We start from the raw sequence: 23,087 nt of genomic DNA, 5'->3' as shown, positions 1-23,087 counted from the left end.
GTAGGATTGGGCTCATCTCAGAGCGGAGCAAGGACAAGTGGAGACTGACAGCCAAGGAGCCGTGGAGCAGCATGGGGAGGTGTCAGCAGATGGAAAATTACTGAGAGGAAGCATCAGGTCTTAGGGGGATGCCAGCTAAACTCTTAGGGCAGGATTCTCATGGAGAGCAGATGGGAGTGACCCCATATCACCTTGGGGGAGGAGAGGTTGAAAATGCCCACATTGAGGGCTGTCACTAGATTCAGCAGGTTGCTAACTAGGAAGGTGGGCTGGCCTTAGCTGATGTGGAGACTCTGAGGTCACGGACCCATTTGCCATTCTGAGCACTCCAGCTCCAGTCTGCTCCCGCCCACCACAGTCTGGCACCCTTCATGAATCCCCAGCACTACCTCCACACACGAGGCTGGGAGAAAAGGGACAGTGCTTAGGGTTGCCCACCACAGCACACGTGATCTCTTAAGCAGCAACAGGGGGGAGGGAGGAGGGAGGGAGGGTAGGTCTTAAGAGGCATCCCAGGCCACACCTCCTGGTCTCCAGACACCTTCCACGGCTTTACTGGCATCTGTGTTCTAACCACACATCCCAGAAGAGTCTCCGTTCCCGGCAGACCCAGGGACTCCAGCTATCTGGAGCACCTAAACTTATACCTGCACTACCCCCTGCACCAACACACACACACACACACACACACACCATCCTCTTCCCCTCAGAGAGCATGATGTGGCCCAGTGGCTCTTGGCAACACATGAATTGTGCTCTTTTTTCCCTGTGCTTTAGCAATAGGGTTTCCGAAGCCAGGTGCTGGACAAGGAGGTAAATCCTGAAAAAGACGACTCTGAATCTTGGAACAAGAGGAAACTTGCTTTCTGGCTCAGTCATCTCAAATATTTGCTCATCCTCTGAACTCGGCATCATCAGCAGAATTTGACCAGCATGACTTTTATAGCCTTATGCAAATCCCTTGGCAAAGAAGAGATCTGGATCTTCTTAAAAATCACACACACACACACACACACACACACACACACACACACACACACACGAGTACTTCAAGAGGTTTGTGAGAAAATTATATTAAAAGATATTTGGGTTCAGAAAATTCTAGAATCCATGAATACACATTTTTTCATGCACTTTTTAAAGATGTGTGTGTGTGTGTGTGTGTGTGTGTGTGTGTGTGTGTGTGTACTGATATATATATAGTTATGTATGTAACTTGCTGGTCCAAGCAAAGAATAATCCTGTGTACAACCATCAGAGACTACTTGCAAATCAGCATCTTTGGGGTCTGAGGTCCTAATAACCAACACATGCACCTGCATGGATCATCTCTTCAGTTTGACTGCAAAATAGTGAGATTTCATCCATTTGCCATGAGGGAGCTGCCTACATCAGACTCCCCAGACCTAACCAGACTAATTCCCTTTTCTACAAACCAGGGAGGTCAGCCTCGCAGGTCTTGTTCTAGAAGATATCATAGGGACCCAGCAGTCATTAGTTGCCTTCCTGACCATTCAGCCTGAGAGAGGCAGCAGAAGGAGCACCTGCTGGTTCCAGAAGGGGAGGGTGCAGAGCCTGGCAGAGACAGGAAAGAATAGCCCAGTCTGGGCCACATGTTTTTCCATCTATAAAAAGGAGAGAATGATCAGCTTAGCCAAGGGTGGGCAGGAAACTGCACCATCCCCTTGAAAGGCAAGCACAAAAACAGCGTGCCTAAGGCCCTGGAACCAGGCTGCCTGGACTTAAGGCCCAGTCTAGCCGATGCTCAGCCAAATGACTTCGCTGACTATTTTCTCATCTGAAAAGCAGGAACCCTAAGAATGTTTACTGCACAGGTGAGACCAGTCATTACCTGTAAAGTGCTGAGATCAAAGGCTGAGGCCATGGATGGTGTTTGTCCTGACAGGTGCTGTGGGTTCATCTAACTCAAGTTCATGTCTGCTCCCAGGATATGGAGATGGTAAACCAGGACCCCACTGGCCACCTCACATGGGTTTTAGAGGTTCTTGCATAGCCCCAGACAGGCAGTGCTGGACCCGAGAGAGAGAGACACTGCTGTGCCAGCAGAGAGCCACCTCGACCCTCAAGACACTCCTTCCTGGATGTCTCTATGTGCTGAATGGCAGGGGCTTGGGATGCTGTGATGTTCTTCACGACACTCTTAGGCTGCTGTGACATGACAAACACCACATAGAGATCTGATCGCTCATGTGCAGGCTGCTCACACACCTCTAAACCATGTAAGCAAACCTTCTCCCGATGCATTTGTTTGTTCTTGTGGGTCTTAAATCTCCACTGACATTTTGACTTCCAACTTAGGATAAAAAAATTCCAACTGCCCAGCTGGAATCTACTGCCCTGAAGAGTAAACCGCGACTTAAAAACAAGAGAAGTTGGGACCAGCATGGTGCCATAGAAAACTAATACTCCACCTGTGATACCAGGGAGGGTATTAATCCCATGGGGGTGCCAGGTCAAAGCCTGGCTATTCCACTTCCAATCCAGCTGCCTGCTTGTGGCTTGGGAAAGCAGTAGAGGACGGCCCAAAGCCTCAAGACCCTGCGCCCATGTGAAAGACTCAGAAGAATCTCCTGGCTCTGGACTAGCTCAACTCTGTCCATTGTGGCCATTTGGGGAGTGAGCCAGCAGATGGAACACCTTCTTTCCCTGTCTCTCTTTCTTTCTCTGTAAATCTGCATTTCAAATAAAAATAAATAAATATTTTTTAACAAAAAGAAGGGCCCAGTGCGTTAGCTTAGCAGCTAAATCCTTGCTTCACATGTGCAGGATCCCATGTGGGCACCCGGTTCTAATCCTAGAGGACCCAGTTCCCACTCAGCTCCCTGCTCGCGGCCTGGGAAAGCAGTTGAGGAGAGCCCAAAGTCGTGGGACCCTGCACCCCATGTGGGAGACCCAGAAGAAGCTCATGGCTCCTGGCTTTGGATCTGCACAGTTCCAGTTTGTTACAGCTGCTTGGAAAGTGAATTGATGGATGGAAGATATTCCTCTCTGTCTCTCCTCCTCTCTGGATGTCTGACTTTCCAATAAAGACTTTAAAAATAAATCTTAAAAAAAAAAAAAAGAAGAGCTGACTTAGTCTTTACATCTGCCATTTTGGTTCTCCTTAAAACCCAAATAAGACCAACTTCAACCTCCACCATTTTCACCACATGATCCTTCCATAGTTTTGGTCACTTCTCTCTTCATTTCATTCTGAAAATGATTTATTAATGTATTTGAAAGGCAGTTGTCCGAGGCATAGAGAGGAGAGAGATCTTGCATCTGTTGGTTCACTCCACAGTAGCCACAATGTCTGGGAGAGTCAGGAGCCTGGAATTCCACCCAGGCCTCCCCTTTGAGTGGCAGGGAGTCAAGCACTTGGTCTACCCCCCACTGCTTTCCATGGTGCATTATCAGAGAGCTGGATTGGGTTTCAGTGTGATGCTCATATAGGAGGCCAGCACCGCAGGCAGTAGCTTAACCTGATGTGCCACAAGACCATTTTCATGACTTCTCTTTTCAGACAACTCCCACCATGCAGTTCACACAGAAATACTGAATCCCAGATGTTCCTATCTTGGCTTGGATCAAGGACTTTCCCGTGCCCTAACCTGACGGGAACATAAAATCACCTTGAGGGATTGGTCACAACAGGTGTCTTGGCCCCATTTTACAGGAGAAGAAGCTGAGGCAGAGAGCTCAGAGTTCCATAGAAAGACCAAGGTCAGTGATTCCCAACACTCTAGCCTGCATTCTGAACACATCATCCCCTTCCTTCCAGCTCCCCGCAAAAGCCAATATAACTCTTTCGCTAAACACCCAGAACTGAGTCCTTTCTGATTTAAAAAAAATCCAATTTAGTCTTTATGCATCGACTCCCTTATCAGTGGTCGTGAGAAAGCCACTGTGCCGCTGTGTTCAGAATCGCTCCCATCCAAATGTGTTTCAGGAACGGCCCATCATCCTGTGCCCAGAGAAGAAGTGATCTGTAGCCGGCTGGAAGCTGGCAGGTCTCTAAAGGAAAGCCATTTGTTGTCCCAGCTGGGAGGCAGGAGCTCACCGCTGGCTTGCAAGATGAGCTGATTAATCACTTGAATCCAGAAGGACAGACAGCGACCCCTGGACACTACTATCTCCAAATCTAGCCCCTGCACCCAGGTGGCATCTAACCCTGGCTGGATATCCCGCCCTGGAGCAGACAGAGACAGGGCCCCACAGACCAGCACAATGTGTGGCCCGCCCCACGTCCAAAAGGAGAACTTGGTCTGCAGCCAGATGGTTGCCCATGAACCAGGGAAGCCAGCACTGGACTTCTGTGACTCCATGCCAGGGACCCCAGTCCCTTGCTCCCTCCCCATGCTGAGCTTCTGTGGCTGCAATTTCAGCCTAGAACCCCACTACCCTTGGCCTCATCAGGAAAGCCATCAGGAGACAGGCAAAGCTGATTGCATGTCACGTCCACCTCCAGACCCAACATCGTGTGAGTTTTAAGATCCTTCCCAGGCCTTCTTCAGACCCTGAGTCATTTTGACTGTTAAAATTAGAATGGCGTCCTGGCAGCCTCGCTCTCAGGGCTAAGTGACATCAAACCAACCTGGCTGTGGGGAGGGCGCTTCTCTTCATCCCAGCCTCAGGGACCCCATGCAAAGCCAGGGAGCTGAGTGGCAGGTCTTGTCCAAGGCTACCCCCTAGGAAATGACAGAGCCAGGACTTCCCACCCAGTCTGCCTAATCCATGTGCATTCCCCGGGGCCTAGCCCCTGGTGGTATCTCTGGAGGTGCCCTGGGAACCTAGGATGGAACTTCAGCATTAGCCAATACTAACAGCAAGTTTAGGAGCCAGGACATGGCAGAGGCCCTTGGCTAGCAGTGAGTGATTAAAAATGAAGCTTGTCTCACAGCTTCTGCTGTGTCCACAGCTTCTCTTTCCTCAGTCCCTACTGCATGCCAGCCACATCTGAACAGTTCAGTGTCTGCCCTGCGAAGTCCCACCTCTCCACACTCACATGGGCAGTTTCTCTTCCCCAGGATTCTTTTCATATCTTCCATCTGCCACCTTCAAGGTCAACTTCAAGTTCACCAGCTGTGGATGGCCTTCCCTAGGCTCACCTAGAGACAATGCATCTCTGCCCCCTTTGAGCTCCACAGCCCTGGCTGGTGGCCCTGCCCTGGGACACGAACATCTGCCCTGCAGCACTCATTTTCTTTGACACAGGACACATGGATGGCACTTCCTCCACATCAGGCAGTGGTTGAAATGATCAGCAAATCCTCATGGGATTTGATTTTATAATGATGCGATGAAGTAAGTGTGATGATAATCACCCCATTATAAAGATGAGCTCCCTGGGACAGACAAAGCTGAAGGGTGTGTCCCTCCCAGGGACACCTGCCCACATGTGAATTGCCCACCTTAGCCTATGAATTCTGTAAGGGAGGGAGCACATCCAAGTCATGTCCAGATACTGCTCTGAACCTGGGATGTAGCAGGTGCTCCCTGTTTGTCCCCGGAGGGAGCACAGCATGCTCCACACGGCCAGTGACTGGTGACCTGGGATACAGACACTAGGCCACTAGACTCAGGCTTTCCTGAGCCCCTGCCTCCACCACCCGCAGTAGTCTTTCTCCCAGGGTGCTTAGGCAACTGTGACAGGAAGTATTTTCTCATCAGGAGGCTAACAGCATGTCTGAACACTGCACCATCTGTAACTCTTCCACTCTCTCAGGGGCTAGACCCAAGGGCCTTGGGGAACAGCCCTGGTGGGTGCTCCTTGGTGGTCTGCCTGAATCCTTTAAACCTCAGATGGGACAGCAGACACCAGACCCCATCAACCTAGACTGCAGTTTGACTGGCGCAGTGTGGATGATGCCAAGAACACTGTGATTAGAGTCTGGTGACTTGGCTTTCCACCTCACCTTGACCTCACCGTGCTCACCTTCGGCTCTCAGCTACCCATGGGATCTCATCAGGAAAGCCATCAGGAGACAGGCAAAGCTGATTGCATGTCATGTCCACCTCCAGACCCGACATCATGTGAGCTTTAAGATCCCTCCCAGGTAAGACTCCTGCTCTCATCCAGTTGAGTAAGTCGTCGTCTTCTTTTTTTTTTAAAAAAGATCTATTTATTTTTCTCAGAAAGGCAGACTTACAGAGAGAAGGAGAGACAGAGAGAAAGATGTTCACTCCCCAAGCGGTTGCAATGGCCAAGCTGAGCCGATGTGAAGCCAGGAGCCAAGAGCCTCCTCTGGGTCTCCCACTTGGGTGCAGGGTCCCAAGGCTATCCTTCACTGCTTTCCCAGGCCACAGGCAGGGAACTGGATTGGAAGTGAAACAGCTAGCACATGAACTGGCACCCAAATGGGAATCTAGCATTTGACAGGGAGGATTAACCAATTGAGCCATTGTGCTGGACCCCTGCTATATAAATCTTAAAAATTGCTCAACAACAAGAGGGCCATGCTGTGTTCTGGGATAGGTTGACTGTGGTTTCCAAGTGTACCATTCAGAAACCCTTCATAACAATTCAATGAGAATCTGACCTCACAGCAGTTTATGGGACAGATGCCAATCAGGACACATTCCCTGAATGTTTGGAAAAGATATGTGAGACAGTCCAGCCTTTCTCCTAGGAAAGCATCTCTAGGACCCCCGGTGGGCCCATGCAGAGAAACTGGTGAGTATTCCTCCGCTGCCCATCTCTGGATGCGCCCGAGCCAAGCCCAGCATCCAGCTTTGATTACCTGCAGCTGGACCCATATTGGAACCCAGACCTGGGGTTGGGACACAAACCTCCTCCAGGACTATGCTGGGCCCAAACTGAACCGGGGCTGTGTCTCCCAGGCCCCAAGGATCCCCATGTTAGCATAATGGTCACTGAGCCTCAGAATACCATACTTCTCCAACCAAGCACATGGTCTGAATACCAAGTCAGCCCAGAGCTCAGGACTGTGTTCTGGCCACGTCCCCTTCCTAGAACTCAACACTTACTTGCATTCTACATGAGAAAAACACCATTCAAGTGACTCTCACTGAAGCACCACAGAAGCTGGTATTGTGGCACAGCAAGTTAAGCCACTGCCTGTGATGCTAGCATTCCATGAGTGTTAGTTTGAGTGCCGACTGCTCTGCTTCCAAATCAGCTCCCTGTTAAAGCATCTGGGAAGGTGGCCCAAGTGCTTGAGCCCCTGCCACCAACATGGGAGACCTGGGTGGAGCCCCTGGTTCCTGGCTTCAGCCTTACTCAGATTTGGTTGTTGTGGCCATTTGGGGAGTGGACCAATGGATAAAAGGTTTCTCCCACCTGTACTCCATCACTCTGCTCAAATAAACCAAACTATATCTTAAAACATAAAACCCCATGAACATGCTCATCCTTGCAATGTCAGAAGCACTAGCCCTAAGGGGCTGCTTCTACAGCCTTCTGTCACAACTTTTGCCCATAGTCTAGGAGGGTCTTGCCTCAACAACATCCTTCTGGCATGCCAGCTGAACATCTGCTGTGCTCCCACTCCCTGCATGTTACCTTACTTCATTCTCCCAACAGCTGTGGCTGTCTTCCACCCACCAGAGGGAAAGGTGCAAGGGCAAGAGTACAAGGTCACCCAGCAGGACTGAAAGCAAACTCACAAGTGACCAGGCCCACTGCACCACATCCTGCTGCTTCCCCAGTGCCTGTGCAACAGCTGTGCCCAGCACATAGAGGTCTGAGGGAACACCTGTCATTTTCTTTCTCCTCTGTGGAGCCACAGGCTGGCATTAGTGTTGCCAGGTCTGGATTGTACAGAGAACTGGGCACAGCCGGAGCTGAGCCCTGCCAACCAACTGCCAACCTCAAACACCCATCCTCCCGGAGCCTGGCTGCCATTTTCCTGTGGATGCAGCAGCTGCCTGGCTCCCCAGGAACCCCAAACCTCTCTATCCAGACTCATCATGTGCCAGCAGCCTGGCCCAGAACTCTGCCATTCCCACCAAAGACTCATACATCTGCTGGAAGAGACTGAAGCTCTTGCTGGAGAAAGCACAAATCATGAACTCAATGCAGGCATTCAAGCTACTGTTACCATGCCTAGTGCACTAGCCTGGCCCAGGTGATGGGCTAGACTGTCCCAGCTACTCAACCTACAGACCCCTGTGATTTGAGGATAGGACTCCCATTGCTTGGCTGGATCCCAAATCCCTGCTGCCAGCACACAGTCTCACTAACTCCCATGTCCCCGAGTTTCTGCACTGGCACCCTCATTCCACTAGTCTGTAGATGATCTTGCATCTGACACCTGCCAAACACTGACAGCCAGCTCCTGAAGACACCTGACAGTTGTGAGAAAGATGCTTTAATGACTCTCATCCCAGATGCTTCTGGGAGACAGCCTGTTAGGTCACCAGCCATCAGCCCCCTGCAGAACTGCTTTGTGGTATGTTAAAATCACATGCCAGCGTCTCCTTCATTAGGAAGTTAAAGGAGTCACTCATATGAACGACATCTCTGCATCTTGGATAAAGATGTGATTGGACCCATTAAAGGTCCTAAGAGGATGACCCAGAATAAATTATTCTTTGTGCTTAGTTTCAGGCATATCTAAATCTCTTTTTCAAGCTCTTCACATAATTTCTCTCTTTCTCTCTCTCTCTCAACTAATAATAACTCCCTGAAGAAGCAAGGAAGGCATTAGTATTCCCACTTTATCAGTGATAAAACTCGGGATCAGAAGAGTTAACATCTACTCCAAGATCATCCACCACAGACCAGTCACCAATGTCAAGTCCAATGCTCTTTGCAACAAACCACTCTGCCTCTAACATCACAGATGCATATCTGGGCCCTAAAGCAAAACATGTTGTCAGCACTCAAGGCTACCAGGACCTCTGTCTCACCTTCCAAGCCTGAGCCCAAGTGGCACAGCCCATTCCTCCCTGATGCAAACTGTCATCTCTCTCATCTCTGTTCAGACTCCTAGCTGTTACCTTATCCAAAATAGTTGTATTTCCATTGTGTTTCATATCACTCATGCAACAATGCATTTGCCAGCGTCTGTACAAGGTGTTCTGGCCAGAGAGTCCTCCCCATTTGTGCACAAACATTCCCAAGAAACCTGCAGGCTTGGTCCCAGGTGCTGGGACACAGCAGGTGTAAAGCCATTGATGAGCCTGTACACATGGGCCAGCCCAGCTCGCAAGCAGGTAAGGCGGTAGATGATCACAAGCAGTGACAATACAGAGCTTTTAGAACTTGCCTAGAGACAGCAGCCCAGCCCCAAAGGGCAGGAGATATGGACCCATAACCAAGTTTCCTCAGCTCAGCCATCATCCTTCCAGAAACAGATGGGACTTAAAAACACCCCTTAATTTAGAAAACCCAGCTCATGAGGCTCAGACAGAATTCGAATACTCTATGTTGGCCTCTAACACACTGTCTCCCACTGAATTGCAAGCCAGTGCAACTTTATAGCACTGTGCATTCTCACATGCATCATAATAGAGTGTTAACAGTAAAACCAAGTGGGCTCCTTCTCACTGTATTGCCACTGGGATAAGCACTAGGACTGCAAAATTTGTGGTTCTTGGAGAAAGTAGGACCAGATTTTTTTTTCTCATCAAGGAGGATTGAGAACATGAGCTAGAACCTAAAGAATGAAGAAAAGCAATTAATTAAAAAAAAAAGCCACAGAAATAGCTTGTGCAAAGGTCCTCTGCAAAGAAGAGCTTACTCACTCAAAAGGTGTAAAGGACCATGTGGCTAGGCCTGTAACATGAGCAGCAGGCACAAGTGCTTAGCAGTTAACACTGAAAGCTTACTCAGCAGAGACCCCAGAGAGCCTCCAAAGCCAGGGGAGAAATTTTGCTCCCATCCCAGGACAATGATCTGTCCCTGCAGAGGATCAAGCAGTGAGACTGCCTGGCCAGACTGTGGGGACCATTCCTGGAACTACACTCTGGTTCTGTGAGTATAGGCAGGACATCTGGAGACAGCCCCAACATCAACCCCAGACCCACTTGTGCTGTCACACGTCTCATGCTGGTCAACCTCCTCACTTGTATGGCTACATTAAGCTCATCTCGATATGCCCTGCAACCAGCCGAAGGCCTGGCTCTTTGCTGATGTTCTGCAAGCCTAGCCTGCCAATCCAAAGGAAGAAGCCTAGGAGAGGCTCTGCCAGGAGTGATACCCAGACACCAACACGGACACCCCATTAACACAAGAGGAGAGAGCAAGTTCCACAAAAGACAAATTCCCCAGGCACGCTGGCATCCAGAGGGATTCTGCGTGTGCCAGGTATGCAGACAGACACCCAGTGTGTATGGAGCTGGCAGTGTGTGACTGAGTGGGTGGACAGGGAAATAGAGGAGGGTGGGGCTGAATTAGAGTGAGAGGCAAGCGGTGGGGTGAAATTCTCAGAAGGAAGGCAGTATACCCGCTACTGATAAAAGCAGCCACTTGTCTCTACGGAGCACAATACCTAACTGTATGAAGATACAGGTTCACGTCATGTAAGTGGAGAGGTCAAAGTCAGCCAGACTTAGGTTCCCCACTCGCCACTTGTTTGGTCGCAACGTTGAATAAATCAGTTAACCTCTGTAAGCCTCATCTGAAAATGTTGATGATAGCAGTAGTGCCTCATCAGAACGTCACAACGATTCAACAAATGAATGAGGCCCAGCACTTGACCCAGGAACCAACACGCACTGAGCCCCGAGGAAGGCGGCGATTGATTCTTCTTTGCTTCAGCAGCTCACTTGGAACTGCATGTTCCCATTGCCTTTCCTTGGTTTATGGCAACAAGACAAGAAGCTCTCCAGGGGTTTCCCAATGCCTCTAGAATTCCCGGAGTTCAGCAAGGAGCTGGGAAGGCTCAGCTGGGCCCTAGGGAACAAGTGGGCAGGGATGGACTAAGCTGACCCTCCCTTCCATCAAAGTCAAGGCTGGGTGGAGGCATTCACACAGGCTTTGGTCAGAGGTGCAGAGTGAGGTCCCCATCCGGTAGTTAAATCCTTCAAATGATGCTGGCATGTTCAGAAAAACTTCAGTGAATGGGTATTCTAGAAACAAACCAACCTGGGTAATAAAGCAATGATTATCACAACTATGGCTGCTGCTTCCAGCATCAGATCTCTCGGAACAAAGTCAAGTGGTTCACTCTCAGAGCATGAAAATATCATTTTCTCTGTGCTACCTCCTGACCCTGCACCGTAAGAGCAGCAAACAGTGACGGATGGCATCCCTGCCAAGTGGCAGGGGAGGGGTTGGATTCAGTCAGCAGCCGTGGAATACAGACCCTGATGGAAATGGATGAGTCCGTGTACTCAATACTTTAGATTTAGCACTAATTTTCTGGATGACCATGACACTCCATGCTCCCAGCAACACAGGTCATCCACTAAGACCAGAACAGTAGAAAACTGGCTAAAAGAATGCCTTGCAGGCATCAAAGGGTACCACAACACCCACGGGCATTTTCTGGGCAAGAATCATTACTCTTTAGCTCCAGCTCCTTAACCAGTTCACTGTTACTTTCTGAGTGATTCTAACCAGCTGGGCTCATCCAGTCCCCAAGTCAGTTCCGACTGGGGAAAAATAAACAAGAGAAGCTTCTGGCTCAGGAATAGGGAGCCTAGAAGAAGTTGGGTCAGGGGGACTTCAGGGCATCTTTTGGTTCATCCTGGTTACACCTGCCTTTGGACCACTGGACTCACCCAGATGGATGTCTTGGTTTGGTTCTTTCCAACTCTACTCCTAGGACCCGAGTCCAGGGCTGCCTGAGCTGGCTCTCCTTGCATTCTGGAAGTGGAAGAAGGGCAGGAGAGCAGAGCCTGATTCCTAAGTCCTCCACCTGCCCCCTGGCATACTGCTCCAGTCACCCAACCTCCAAGACCATACTGCCCTTCAGATGCTAGAAATCATTGTTTCCCTAGCTTCAGGCATATGTCGGAGGATGCTGTGTGTGTTTGTCAGTAAAGAAAAGAATGACATCAACTTTGCATGTGAGCTCGTACTGGAACACCCAACAAGTGCCCTTTCCCCTTTTCATGCCCCACAAAGCACACCAAATAATAATTTAAAAGAATGAATAAAGAGCAAGGGGCAAGCTCACCCCTACATGGCCTGGCATACAAAGTATTTCCTTCACTTGTTAAAACTGTGCCCATCATTCTTCTTAGAACTATAGAGCTAGAGTCCAGGCTGGAAGATCTGTTTGTTAGGTAAATATGTAGTGCACTCTTGTTCTGGGACTGTCCCTGAGACAGTGCCTGGCAAGTAGGTGGGGAGGTACTGTGATGGAGCCACACACACACATACACACACAGCCTGCCCTCTTAGTGCTAGCAACTGGGTAGAAACTCCACACCCATTCTGCAGTTCACTTCTCCACGCTCAGCAGCTCACCCAATACTGGAATCCAAACTTCCAACCGCTCTGGGGCTCCCATGCCCACAGCAGCAGCCTAGAACACCTGTTCACACCCGGCAAACCAGGGCTAGGGAGGAAGGCATGTCACCGGCCTCACTGTGTGTGTAGTTACATAACCAGAGAGAGCAAGGAAGAAACAAAGTAGCAGATGCCAGGCAGCTGCTTATTGGGCAAACTGTGCCATTTAATTTTCTCACTTTCCTAGAACCAAATACATAACCCAAAAAAGTAAGAGATAAGAAACCAGGTACATTTTACTCCCAAACAATTTGTGGGAGACACCCAGCAGGTGTCTTGAAAAGGGAACACCTTCCCTGCACCGACCCCATTGTGGTTGGATTAAGCAGCATGTGATTGCTCCCATCTATCTTGACTGTCTGCTAGTCAGGCAACTTTCCAAGGGAGGTGCCCTGTCCCACCTGCCTCTGGATCCCAGGGCTTAGAGAAGAGGATCTGGCTGAAAGTTCTCTCATCAGTGTGTGCAGAATGAGGGCACCCATCATGAACAGACCCGTCATAGCCATGGCTGAGCCAGGCCAAAGCCAGGAGTCTGGAATTCAGTGTTGAGTCTCTCACGTGGGTGACAGGAACCAAATACTACAGCCATCGTCACCTGATGCCTCTCCAGGCGTGCATTAGCAGAAAACTGGAATCAGAATTGGAGCCAGGACTCAAACACAGGCGCTCTGCTACTGTGTTGGGTAAGGAGAAGCAGAGTTGGCTAAGGAAGAGGCCTGGCTCCCAGAAAGTCTTGGCCAGTCCAATGGGAAACCCCAGAGGGAAGGTCATCCTATAGAGGGATATTGGGTAGGATTGAAAGAGCCACAGTCATCAACAGCATCCTGCCTGAGTCAGTCCCTACCCATGCTTTGGTCTTTCACTAGTGTAGTCTCCAAGACCTCAGACCCCTGTCAGTCCATGCTATCATCTTCTTCCAGAAGTGAGGTGTCCCTGAGATTCACACACCCCTCTGCATTCACAGCCTCTTGAAGATGGGTTGACCAACAGATTATTTGCAGCTAATGTGGTATGAATAGACAAAGATGCATCACTTCCAATGAAGAGGCTGAAACATTCAGTATGACTTCCCCATGTACTCCTTCCAGTCCCCATCTTCTTATAGACAAAACACAGAACAGCCTGGATTCCTGCTGAGGAGAGGCCCCAAGAGGGCCTCGTACACATACTGACCACTATGAACTTGACCATGCTAAGCAACACACATGCATTCCAGGTGTGTTAAAAAGCATAGCCTGGTTCACTCCAACTAATAAAAGGCATAAACCCTGTATACGTATTTGTTTAGCACTTCTCTCTTAGCCTCCCACCTGCTTACTTGTTTATTGGAGATCTCAGATCTCTGTATAAAGAAGCCTACGTGGAGTGCCTGGGTTCAAGTCTTGGCTCCGCTTCTGGTTCAAGTTTCCCTGCTGATCTGTACCCTGGGAGGCAGCAGGTGATGGCCCAAATGCCTGTGACACTGCTAGCCACCTGGGAGACCCAGACTGAATTCCAGGTTTCTGGCTCTGGCCTGCTCCCACCATGGCTACTGTGGAAATTTGGAGATTGAATCGGATGTTGGAAGATGTTTCTCTCTTTCTTCTTCAAGCAAAACATGTTTTAAGCAGACAGAGAGAGAGAGAAGCTAATGTCACTGTGTCTATAAGAAGGGAAGGTCAAACATAAGAAGTAGGCCCTGAAAGACAGTCAGCTTGCTAATATCTGGGCTAAACACCAATGACTACACAGATTCCTACTGTACCTTGCACCCACTACCCCCACTGTCCCCTTTGCAAAGGAACCTGGGGATAGAGAAGGTGGGGCTGGGTTTGTGTAGCAGGGCCAGACCTGGCCAATGCATTACCCTCAGATTGGGAGCTCAGTGCTTGGTGCTGGTCAGAACAACAGAAGGTGGCTACGGTTCAGCAGCCAACTTCATCCTGATACAGGAAGTCACCCAGGTCCTATAGTGAGGAAGGGTGATGACAGAGGAAAACAGTCCCAGCCAGAAAGCAGGCTTACTCGCTCTACTCCTCTTCTTCCTGAAGTCCCACCAACCCACTGCCTAGCAAGCCCAGGAAGGCCCTCGGACTGAGTCAGGACTTCTGCCCTCACAGAACTAAAGCCAGAGTGGAAGAAAGCACCCAGCATGGCTGTGACCCAAGAGGGAAGCAAAACTGTGCTGGCAGACACTTTCATACAGGTTCCATGTCTGCACCCTCACATATCAACATCACTTCTCAGCAATGCAGAATCAGAGGAAAGCACACTGCTTGGTGCCTGGGAACATCTACGAGGTCAGTGAGATCATCCTCAGCTGCACAAAAATAACAAAGTGAATCTTGGAGTCACTCGGCTGACCTGGGCCTTCACCTTGCCTCCTCTCCCACCCTATAAGACTATTAGTTTTATTGATGGGGTTACTGAGGCAAACAGATTTGACCAAAGTTACTAGGCTGGCAAAGTGGTGCACAAATGAGGACACAGACTCAGGCCTCCTGACCTGAGGGCAGAGCTCAGTCCAAGTAACAGCACCTGCTTGGGATCTGAGAGGCAGAAAGGCTGAAGAGAAAGGTTGACCAGCTGAAGCCCTGTCAGGACACACTCTTCTTGTCCCCCAGAGTACAAGCAATACAGTGACTCTTCTCTCACCCCCTGGTTCCCTCTCTGTGGCCTCCCTTTCCCTGCCAGGTCTGAGCTTTCCACTGCCCACAACCCCTTCTGCCTCTCCATATCCAGTCAGGCCTTGGAAACTACTTCATTCATGTCCTCCCCATTTCTTGGTGCCCAGGCTCATGCTACCCTCATCACAGCCTCTGCATTCCTACCAGCCTTGGTCATGTCACACCCAGGTTCCAATGCTCCCGTGGCCTCTCACAGTCCAGATTGAAGTTCAACCTTCTCAGTGTGGGATTCAAGGTCATCTCCAGTTAGCAACACAAACCCTCATCCATGTAAGACCAAGGCTGCACTCCTCCACACACATTCCATCCTTTGATCTTTGGGACCCTTCCAGGGACCCCACCTCCATTTTCCCAGAACAGTTGCCTCTCTTATGGATGCACTTCAAAAATTCGGATAATGAAACTGATTCTTTTTAGTGAAAAAAAAAAAAAAAAGGCAGGGAGTGGGGTGGAGTTTAGATCCACAGTTTTTTCATAGCAGGTATTTTCCATGAACTTTTTCCCCCTAGCAAAATCCCCCTTGACGTCCTTCTTGACGTCCCCTTCTTCAAGAACACTTTTTTGATTTAGACATGATCCCTCCCTTTTTCTTCATGTCCCCAGCATCCACTGTGTCTTTCTTTGTCACAGCCTTCCCCAAGTACCTGCCTTTGGGACTATGTGATCAGACCCACCCCAAAGCCACAGCCCTTTAACAGCCTCTGAGCTCCCTGGAGAAACCCCCCTTCCCCAAGCTTTGCACACAGAAGAAGTCTCTTCCTCTCCCATCCTGATTCAGCTAATGTCCCAGACCTGTGTCATCAGTCTCATGATTGGCCCTGGAAGGAACACATAAACCCATTCAAGCCAATGAGCTCTGAGCTCAGGACTTCTGCTGAAACAGTTGGGAAAGGAACATTTTTCTTACTGGAGTTTCTAAACTGGGAGTGTAGCAGCCTGGAGTTGCCAGAGGCCATCTGTACTACCACATGGGGAGAGCCTGTCCCACAGGGGAGCCAAGAGGCAGTGAGGAAAACATCATCTGAGCTCCTGGATGCCACCAGGCCTGAATGCAGCTGCTATAGTTTCAATATAGCTCAGGTGGTCCCCTAGGTTTCCTGTGCTGAATTTCAATCTTCACTGTGTGGAGTTGGGAAAATGGGGACTAGGATGCACAGAGGTAGTGTTAGGGAAGTGATTAGGGTAGAGTTTTCATGTGTGTAAGAGAGAGAGAGAAGGGCCCAGCGGTGTGGCCTAGTGCCTAAAGTCCTCACCTTGAACGCCCTGGGATCCCATATGGGCACCGGTTCTAATCCCAGCAGCTCCACTTCCCATCCAGCTCCCTGCTTGTGGCCTGGGAAAGCAGTCGAGGACAGCCCAAAGCCTTGGGATGCTGCACCCACGTGGGAGACCCAGAAGAGGTTTCTGGTTCCCCGGCTTCGGATTGGTGCAGCACCAACCGTTGTGGTCACTTGGGGAGTGAATCATCGGACAGAAGATCTTCCTCTCTGTCTCTCCTCCTCTCTGTATATCTGACTTTCCAAACAAAATAAATAAATCTAAATAAAAAAGAGAGAGCGAGAAGGGCCTGGCATGATGACTCAGTGGCTAAATCCTCACTTTCCATGCTCCAGGATCCCGGCATGTCCCTACAGCTCCACTTCCTTTCCAGCTCTATGGTTGTGGCTTGGGAGAGCAGTAGAGTTTGGTCCAGGACCTTTGCACCCTACATTCATGTAGGAGACCCAGAGGAGGCTCCTAGCTCTTGGCTTCATATCTGCTCAGCTCTGGCTATTACAGCCATTTAGGGAGTGAACCAACAGACAGAATATTTTTCTTTCTGACTCTCCCTCTCCATAAATCTGATCTGCCTTTCCAATAAAAATAAAAATCTTTTTAAAAAGAGGAAGAGAAAATACCCTTTCTCTCTCTCTCTCTCTCTCTTTCTCTCTCTCTGTCTCTCTCTCCCTTCCTCTCCCTCCCTCTCCCCTGCCTGTGCCCCCTTGGGCCTCTACCAGCAAGAAGGCTATTAGCAGGTTCAATCTTGCACCTCCAGGACCATAAACCAAAGACAACCTCTTGTCTTGAGACAATAGCCTGCCTCAGATGCTACGCTATGGTAATGAAGATGGCTAACACCACAGTACACCCCAGAGTTTTCTTGGGAAAATGTGCTTCTTCCCTGGCAACCACCACCATAAGGGAGCATCACATTCACTAAGGGTCTAGTACCCTGCTGTGAATAATGCAGCTTTAATCCCAAAGACATGAGCCTGATCCTGAAAGAGCCCACATCGTAACTTCTTGTTAATAAGAACCATTTTGAGACATAGGTCATATACTGTAACATTCACCCTTTTAGAGTGTACAGGCAGCCTGTGGTTTATGTGTATAGAACTACACAACCACTTCACTATCATTGACTAAGTCACAGCCACCAAGCACTGGATTTCCTAAGCTGAATCCCTGCATCAGGATGGCATCCCAAGAGCTGCGCACCCAGATTGTGTTCTTTTGCACTGTAACAAGGGAGGGCAGGTGTTTGGCTTAGTGGTGAGGATGCTGGGTAAGATGGTAACATCCCATATTAGAGTGTCTCTGTTCCATTCTAGGCTCCTGATTCCAGCTTCCCACTAAAGCACATGCTGGGAGGCACCAGGCAATGGCTGAAATGACTGTGTTCCTGCTGTCCACATGAGAGACATGGATTGCGTTCCCAGCTCCTGCCTTACGGTGCATGCATGGGAATACAAGAGAACTTCAAAGAGTTAGTGGAGAAAGTGAGAGGAGAAGGTGAGTCTATTTTGCTACAGATTTTTTCTTTAATTCATGCATATGTTTTTCATCACATGTGTTTTTCACAAATTATCGAAGACCCTTCCTAGCTCCATGATTTTCTACTTGTTTTGCACCAAAATAAGTTTAATTTTTTTAGCTCCATTTTCCATGAATTATGTAAAGTACCCTCACAGAACAACTGACAGACATGAAAAATCATCTTTATAAAGAGAAGTTGAGAGTGGGAAAATACCCAAAATGTAATGTTAACCAAAGGTCACAAAATATAAAAGAGCATACAAAGATCTCTAGTCCATAAATGCAGCTGAAAGGAAACAGTTATTTTAAAAATGATTTTGTTTAGGCGGATTATAGGCAATTATTGTTCTTCTTTCTGCTACTTTAATTTTCAATTGTTCTACAATGAGCACTAATCAAATCACCAAAATCAATGGTTTTATAAACTCATTGCTTAATTTTAAAAAGTCAGGACAGAAGTTTTGAAAAATTAGTTTTATTTGAAAGGCAGAAACACAAAGACAGACACCACTGTCTCTTCCATTTGCTGGTTCAGGCCCTAAAAGCCCACAACACTTAGGGCTGGGCCAGGCCAAACCAGGAGCCTGAAACTCATACAAGGTCTCCCATATGGTTTCCAGGGACTCAAATACCGGGAGCCATCATCTTCTGTCTCCCAGGGAGCACATTCACCGAAAGCTGGATCGGAAGCAGACATGGGATCTGAACCCAGACACTCGGCTATAGGAGGCAGGCTTCCCTAGTGATGTTTGAACTACTTGCCAAACACCCTTAGTCACTATTTTATTTGTGCAGAGCATTTCTGAATTTCCTATGAAGCTTTAAAAAAAATGTACTTTCATCTTTTTAATCAAACACAAAAGCAATAAGATCCATCGTGTTTATCTTTTTTCCTTGGCTCATGGAAAGTTTGTAACTAAAATATAAAACTCAAGATGCAGTAACCATTTTAGCCCAGGGTCTTCATATAGTAACTCCCATGCTTCGATATAGTTTCTGGTTCTTCCTTGAAGAATATTTTCGGCTGTGTTTGCTTTGATACTTGGATATGCATATGAAAATCTTCCCTGGAACTGTGTAGGGTCTTCAGAAAGCACATGAAAGATGTACATTATGGGGGGAAAAAAACTATGCATGGATTTCAAAACATTTTGCAGCAAAATAAATTGATCCTTTAATTCCATTTTCCCCAGGCATTGGGAAGCACCCTTGCTGAAGTGATGTGATGTCATTTCTGGGAAGCACGGATTTAATGAACAGGTATCTATTGGGATAGTTTGCTTTTACAAACACATGGCGCTGAGTTGGCTTTGAAAGGTCCTTGCTGTTCTAATTGGAGTTGAGAGGGGTCCTGGACAAATACATGTGAAATGTCCATCTCCTTATAGAATGTGGGGACAACCGGCCACTACAGCCATTGACAAACAGCAAATGTCAACAAAACTCACCATCCTCCCTTCACCACATCCACCTGGCTCTCAAGTCTACAATGTCCCAGCCGGCAAGCAGTTGAAAAAGCACACTTATACCCATGGTGTGTGGCCCATCTGAGTTACCAGGCCCAAACACAGGCTACCAGCTACCAGCCCTTTTCAGATCACTCTAACATTTTCTGGAAATTCCTTAGACTGATTCTTCTTTCATTCCAACTCAGAATATACATAAATACATACATACATATAAATACATAAATACATACATACATATAATCACCTAGGCATTATCCCAATGCTGATGTCTCATGGCAGAAGTCAACACAACTGACCATTAGCCAGAATTCTGTTTTTCTCATCTGGCAATAACTTCAATGACTCTCCAGGAGAACCCAAAATCAAGTAGGAGAAAGAACATTTTGGACATGGCCACTTGATCACTTTTCAATGCCACAACATCTGACCTGCGCATCCGCAAGGAATGAAGATGAAGGAAAGGGGGCAGGGAGCATTGGCTGAGTGCTTACAGCATGCCAGACAGGCTGGCCGCTAAAGACACCTTCCCATCTGGCCAATTAGCTCTCCTAAGCCTCGCACTGGCACTCGGTGGTGCCCATAGCACATCCCATTTCTTCAGATTCAGACACTCGGGCTTAGAGAGATTAGCTACCTGGCTCAAGGTCACCCCCGGGGGTGGGGGAAATGCAATCAGTTTCTGTCTAGAAATCAGGCCCCATGAGCCCCAACGCCCTCACTCCACGGCCTTCTAAAAAGCTGGAGATGCAGGGCTCTCCTTGTACACAGCTGACACATTCTCTTGTCTTCCTTCCCAGCATTTCCTAAATATCCAAGAGGGAGGGGGACGGTGGTAGCTGTGGGCAGAAGAGCCTGCTGGCAGCTTCCTCCTTTCAGACCCTCTCAGAAAGTCATCGAGACACACTTGAAACAACTAAAATGTAAGGGCTTCAACGCACACAGCCACGTCTGGGTACCGTGAAAGGGATGCTGGAAACACTGTGCAGCTGACAACACTTGGCGATGATGCAAGCAGGGCTGCTCTGTCTGTAAACGTGGGTCTCCAACAAAGTGGCTCTCTGGCCTCCTTGCCATAGGAATGTATAAGGGAGCTGGGGAGAAGGAGTGTCCGGGAGGCACGGCCCGCAGCCTCAAGTAGGTGTGTTGGACACATACCCCCCAGAGAACTTACAACCCTCAGGCAAAGGCCAGGGTGCTGGGAATGTCATTCGGAAATGACTTCACTCCGAGTTGGCCCAGCACAGCCACCTAGCTAGCATCCTCCCGGAGGCAGGGGACACCTCTCGGTCTGCACGCCCCTTTGCCAACCGCCACTGGTTCCTTCTTCACCTTTTATTTACAGCGCAGAGCAGCAGGCTAGTTCATCGCGGAGCGGGGGAGGCGGAGAATAAGCCACCGTCTCCATTCTGCCTCTTTCTCCGGGGACAGAAAGAGGGTCGGACCCCGACAGACCCGAGGCCTGCGGTGAGGTCACGCGACCCTCCTCCTTCCCAAGAAGTGTGCACCTGAGCATCACCAGGAGCGCGCCGAGAGAGCCGCCCCCTCCCCCGGCGCCCCCCAGAGCCGGGGTCAATCCCTGCGCCTCAGCTGGGGCTTGGCGCGATGGAAGAGGCGCCAACTGAGCGGACTGCACAGGAAATCACTGCCCCCTTCAGGTCGTGTCTCAGAAGCTGCGACCGGAGCTCAGCGGCTCCCTCAGCGCGGAAAACCTCCAAAGCCCGACCTTGCGCGGCGGGCGGGCACTCACTCCTCCAGCCCCTGGGCTAGTCGGCAGAATGTCCAGCCGAGGCTCCCTCGCGGAAACCAAGCCTAGAGAGTGGGGAGGAACACCTTGGGATGGAAAGCTCTGGGTTCTCTGGCTAGGCTCCAAGAAGGAGGCCGGGAGGGTAAGCCCACCGCCGCGCTCACCACCAAGTCCCTGCTGGGGCCACTAGGATGCTTCAAGTCTGTGTCCTGGAGAAACTGCACCTGCGGCCGCCTGGCCAGCAGCAGCGACGCAGCCGGACACCACCGCTCCGCGTTCATTCCGGGCCAGAGCTGCCAGGGCACTCCCTGAGCAACGAGCCGAAGGCGGAGAGGGCGAGGGCTCTTCCTAAAATCTCTCAGGCTACCAGCAGTGCCGGCCACACCGGGCAAACCTCGTTGCAGAGCCCTGAAGCCTCACACCTGCCCGCGCCGTGCAGGGCTTGAGCTACCGGGGCGCGCCACATGCCCAGCCCTGCTGCGCGCTCTGGCCCCTTGGGTCCCAGAGCCCTCCAGACCTCAAAGAGCATTTTCACTTTGCCAGGGCATCGAGGAGGCAAGCCCGCTGCCCTTTCAGCCCCAGGTGACCCAGTTCACAGTCATTGCGCCTATTCCTCCCATCTGGCACCCTATAGCCCAGGAGTGGCTCTTGGGCAGAGGAGACCCATTGCAGGCCTTTGTGGGGGTCCAGCTCCCTAGCTTCCCCCGTGCTACTTCCCTGGTCAAAGGAGACCCCAGCCTGCGTATCACCCTCACTCCACCCACCCAACACATATATACAACACAAACCCAACCGAGGGGGTGCTATGCAAATTCTGGTACCAGCTGTCAGCCAAGCCCAACAGGACCCTGAGAAGCGGGCTCCTTGGCGAGCACGGGCATCGGCAGGTCAGCCGCGGGCAGGAGCTAGCCTCCAGCCAGCAAACCTGTCTTAGGGCCCCCAGGAGTCCCGACGGCACGGACGACCGGACACTCACCTCCGTGTCGTAGAGCCGCAGGTCGAGGAAGTAGGGGCGCAATAGTGACTCGTTGCGGATCTGCTCGATGGCCAGTTCCACAGCGGGCAGCACCCCGCGCCCAATGCTGCCCTTGGCCACCTCCTTGGTAAGCGGCATGAGGCCCATGATGGAGAGCGGCGGGCTGCTGGGCGGCGGCCGAGGGGCGCCCCGCGCCCAGCCCCAGGCCCCGGGCGCCAGCGCTAGCAACAGCGGCAGTAGCAGGAGCAGCAGCAGGCGCGCGGGTGGCGGCGGCGGCGGCGGTGGCGGCGGCCCGGGCTGCCCGGAGCTCCACGGGGAAGCCATGCCGCGCCGCGGACTGCGGGCGCCGGCTCACTCGGCCCGCATGGCCTGGCCCGGCCCGCCGCCCCGTACTAGGCTCTCCCCGCGGCGCCCGCGCAATGGCGCCGGCTGGGCTCCGACTCCGAGCTCCGGCTCAGGCTCCTGCTCGGCTCCGAACGGCCGCGGCGGCGGCAGCAGCAGCAGCTGCGGCGGCGCCCGTGACGGATCAATCACGCCGGGAAAGGGGTGGGAGCGAGAGGAGTGCGGGAGGCGGGGAACGAGCGAGCAAACGCGGAGAGGGGGCCGGTGTCTCCGCGCGCCTCTCTCAGCGCGGCCACCCCGCACCGGGCCGCCTCCGCCCGCCCCCGTGTGCGCTCTGAACCGATATCCCTGCCGGAGCTGCACGGCGGCAGCCCCTGGAGCCCGGCCGGGGGAGGGCGGGCGGCAGGAAACGCGGGAGGCGAAGGCGAGGCTGCTCCGCGGCAGCTCGGGCCGCCTCCAGGGACGGGGACGGGCCGTGCGCGCCAGGGGAGGGGGAGGCGCTGCGGCGGCAGTGAAGAGGGCCGTCCTCCCGGCACACGCACACCGGTGCCCCAGGCCCTCTGCCGGGCTGGTGCTGCTATCCGCGGATTATTGGGGGACCTGAACGCCCAGAAACAGCTAGCGAGGTGCCAGAACCGCGCGCTAGCACACGGTGGCAGAGACTGCTTCGCCG

General features: G+C 50.9%; 1 protein-coding gene across 1 annotated transcript in view; it reads right to left on the bottom strand.

The window, feature by feature from the left end:
• Positions 1-22,552, bottom strand: part of GABBR2 (gamma-aminobutyric acid type B receptor subunit 2) — a 326,347-nt gene extending 303,795 nt beyond the window's left edge. Inside the window, exon 1 of the mRNA XM_040962792.1 lies at positions 22,073-22,552. Coding sequence (XP_040818726.1) covers positions 22,073-22,396 — 324 coding nt within the window. The 5' untranslated portion in view covers positions 22,397-22,552. The remainder of the gene's footprint in view (positions 1-22,072) is intronic.
• Positions 22,553-23,087: the final 535 nt, after the last annotated feature.

The sequence above is a fragment of the Ochotona curzoniae genome, unplaced genomic scaffold, assembly GCF_017591425.1.
Source record: "Ochotona curzoniae isolate NIBS_2020 unplaced genomic scaffold, NIBS_Ocur_1.0 scaffold_3208, whole genome shotgun sequence".
Taxonomy (NCBI): Eukaryota; Metazoa; Chordata; class Mammalia; order Lagomorpha; family Ochotonidae; genus Ochotona; species Ochotona curzoniae.
Note: the sequence above shows the minus strand (reverse complement) of the source record. Positions and strands in the feature narration are given on the sequence as shown.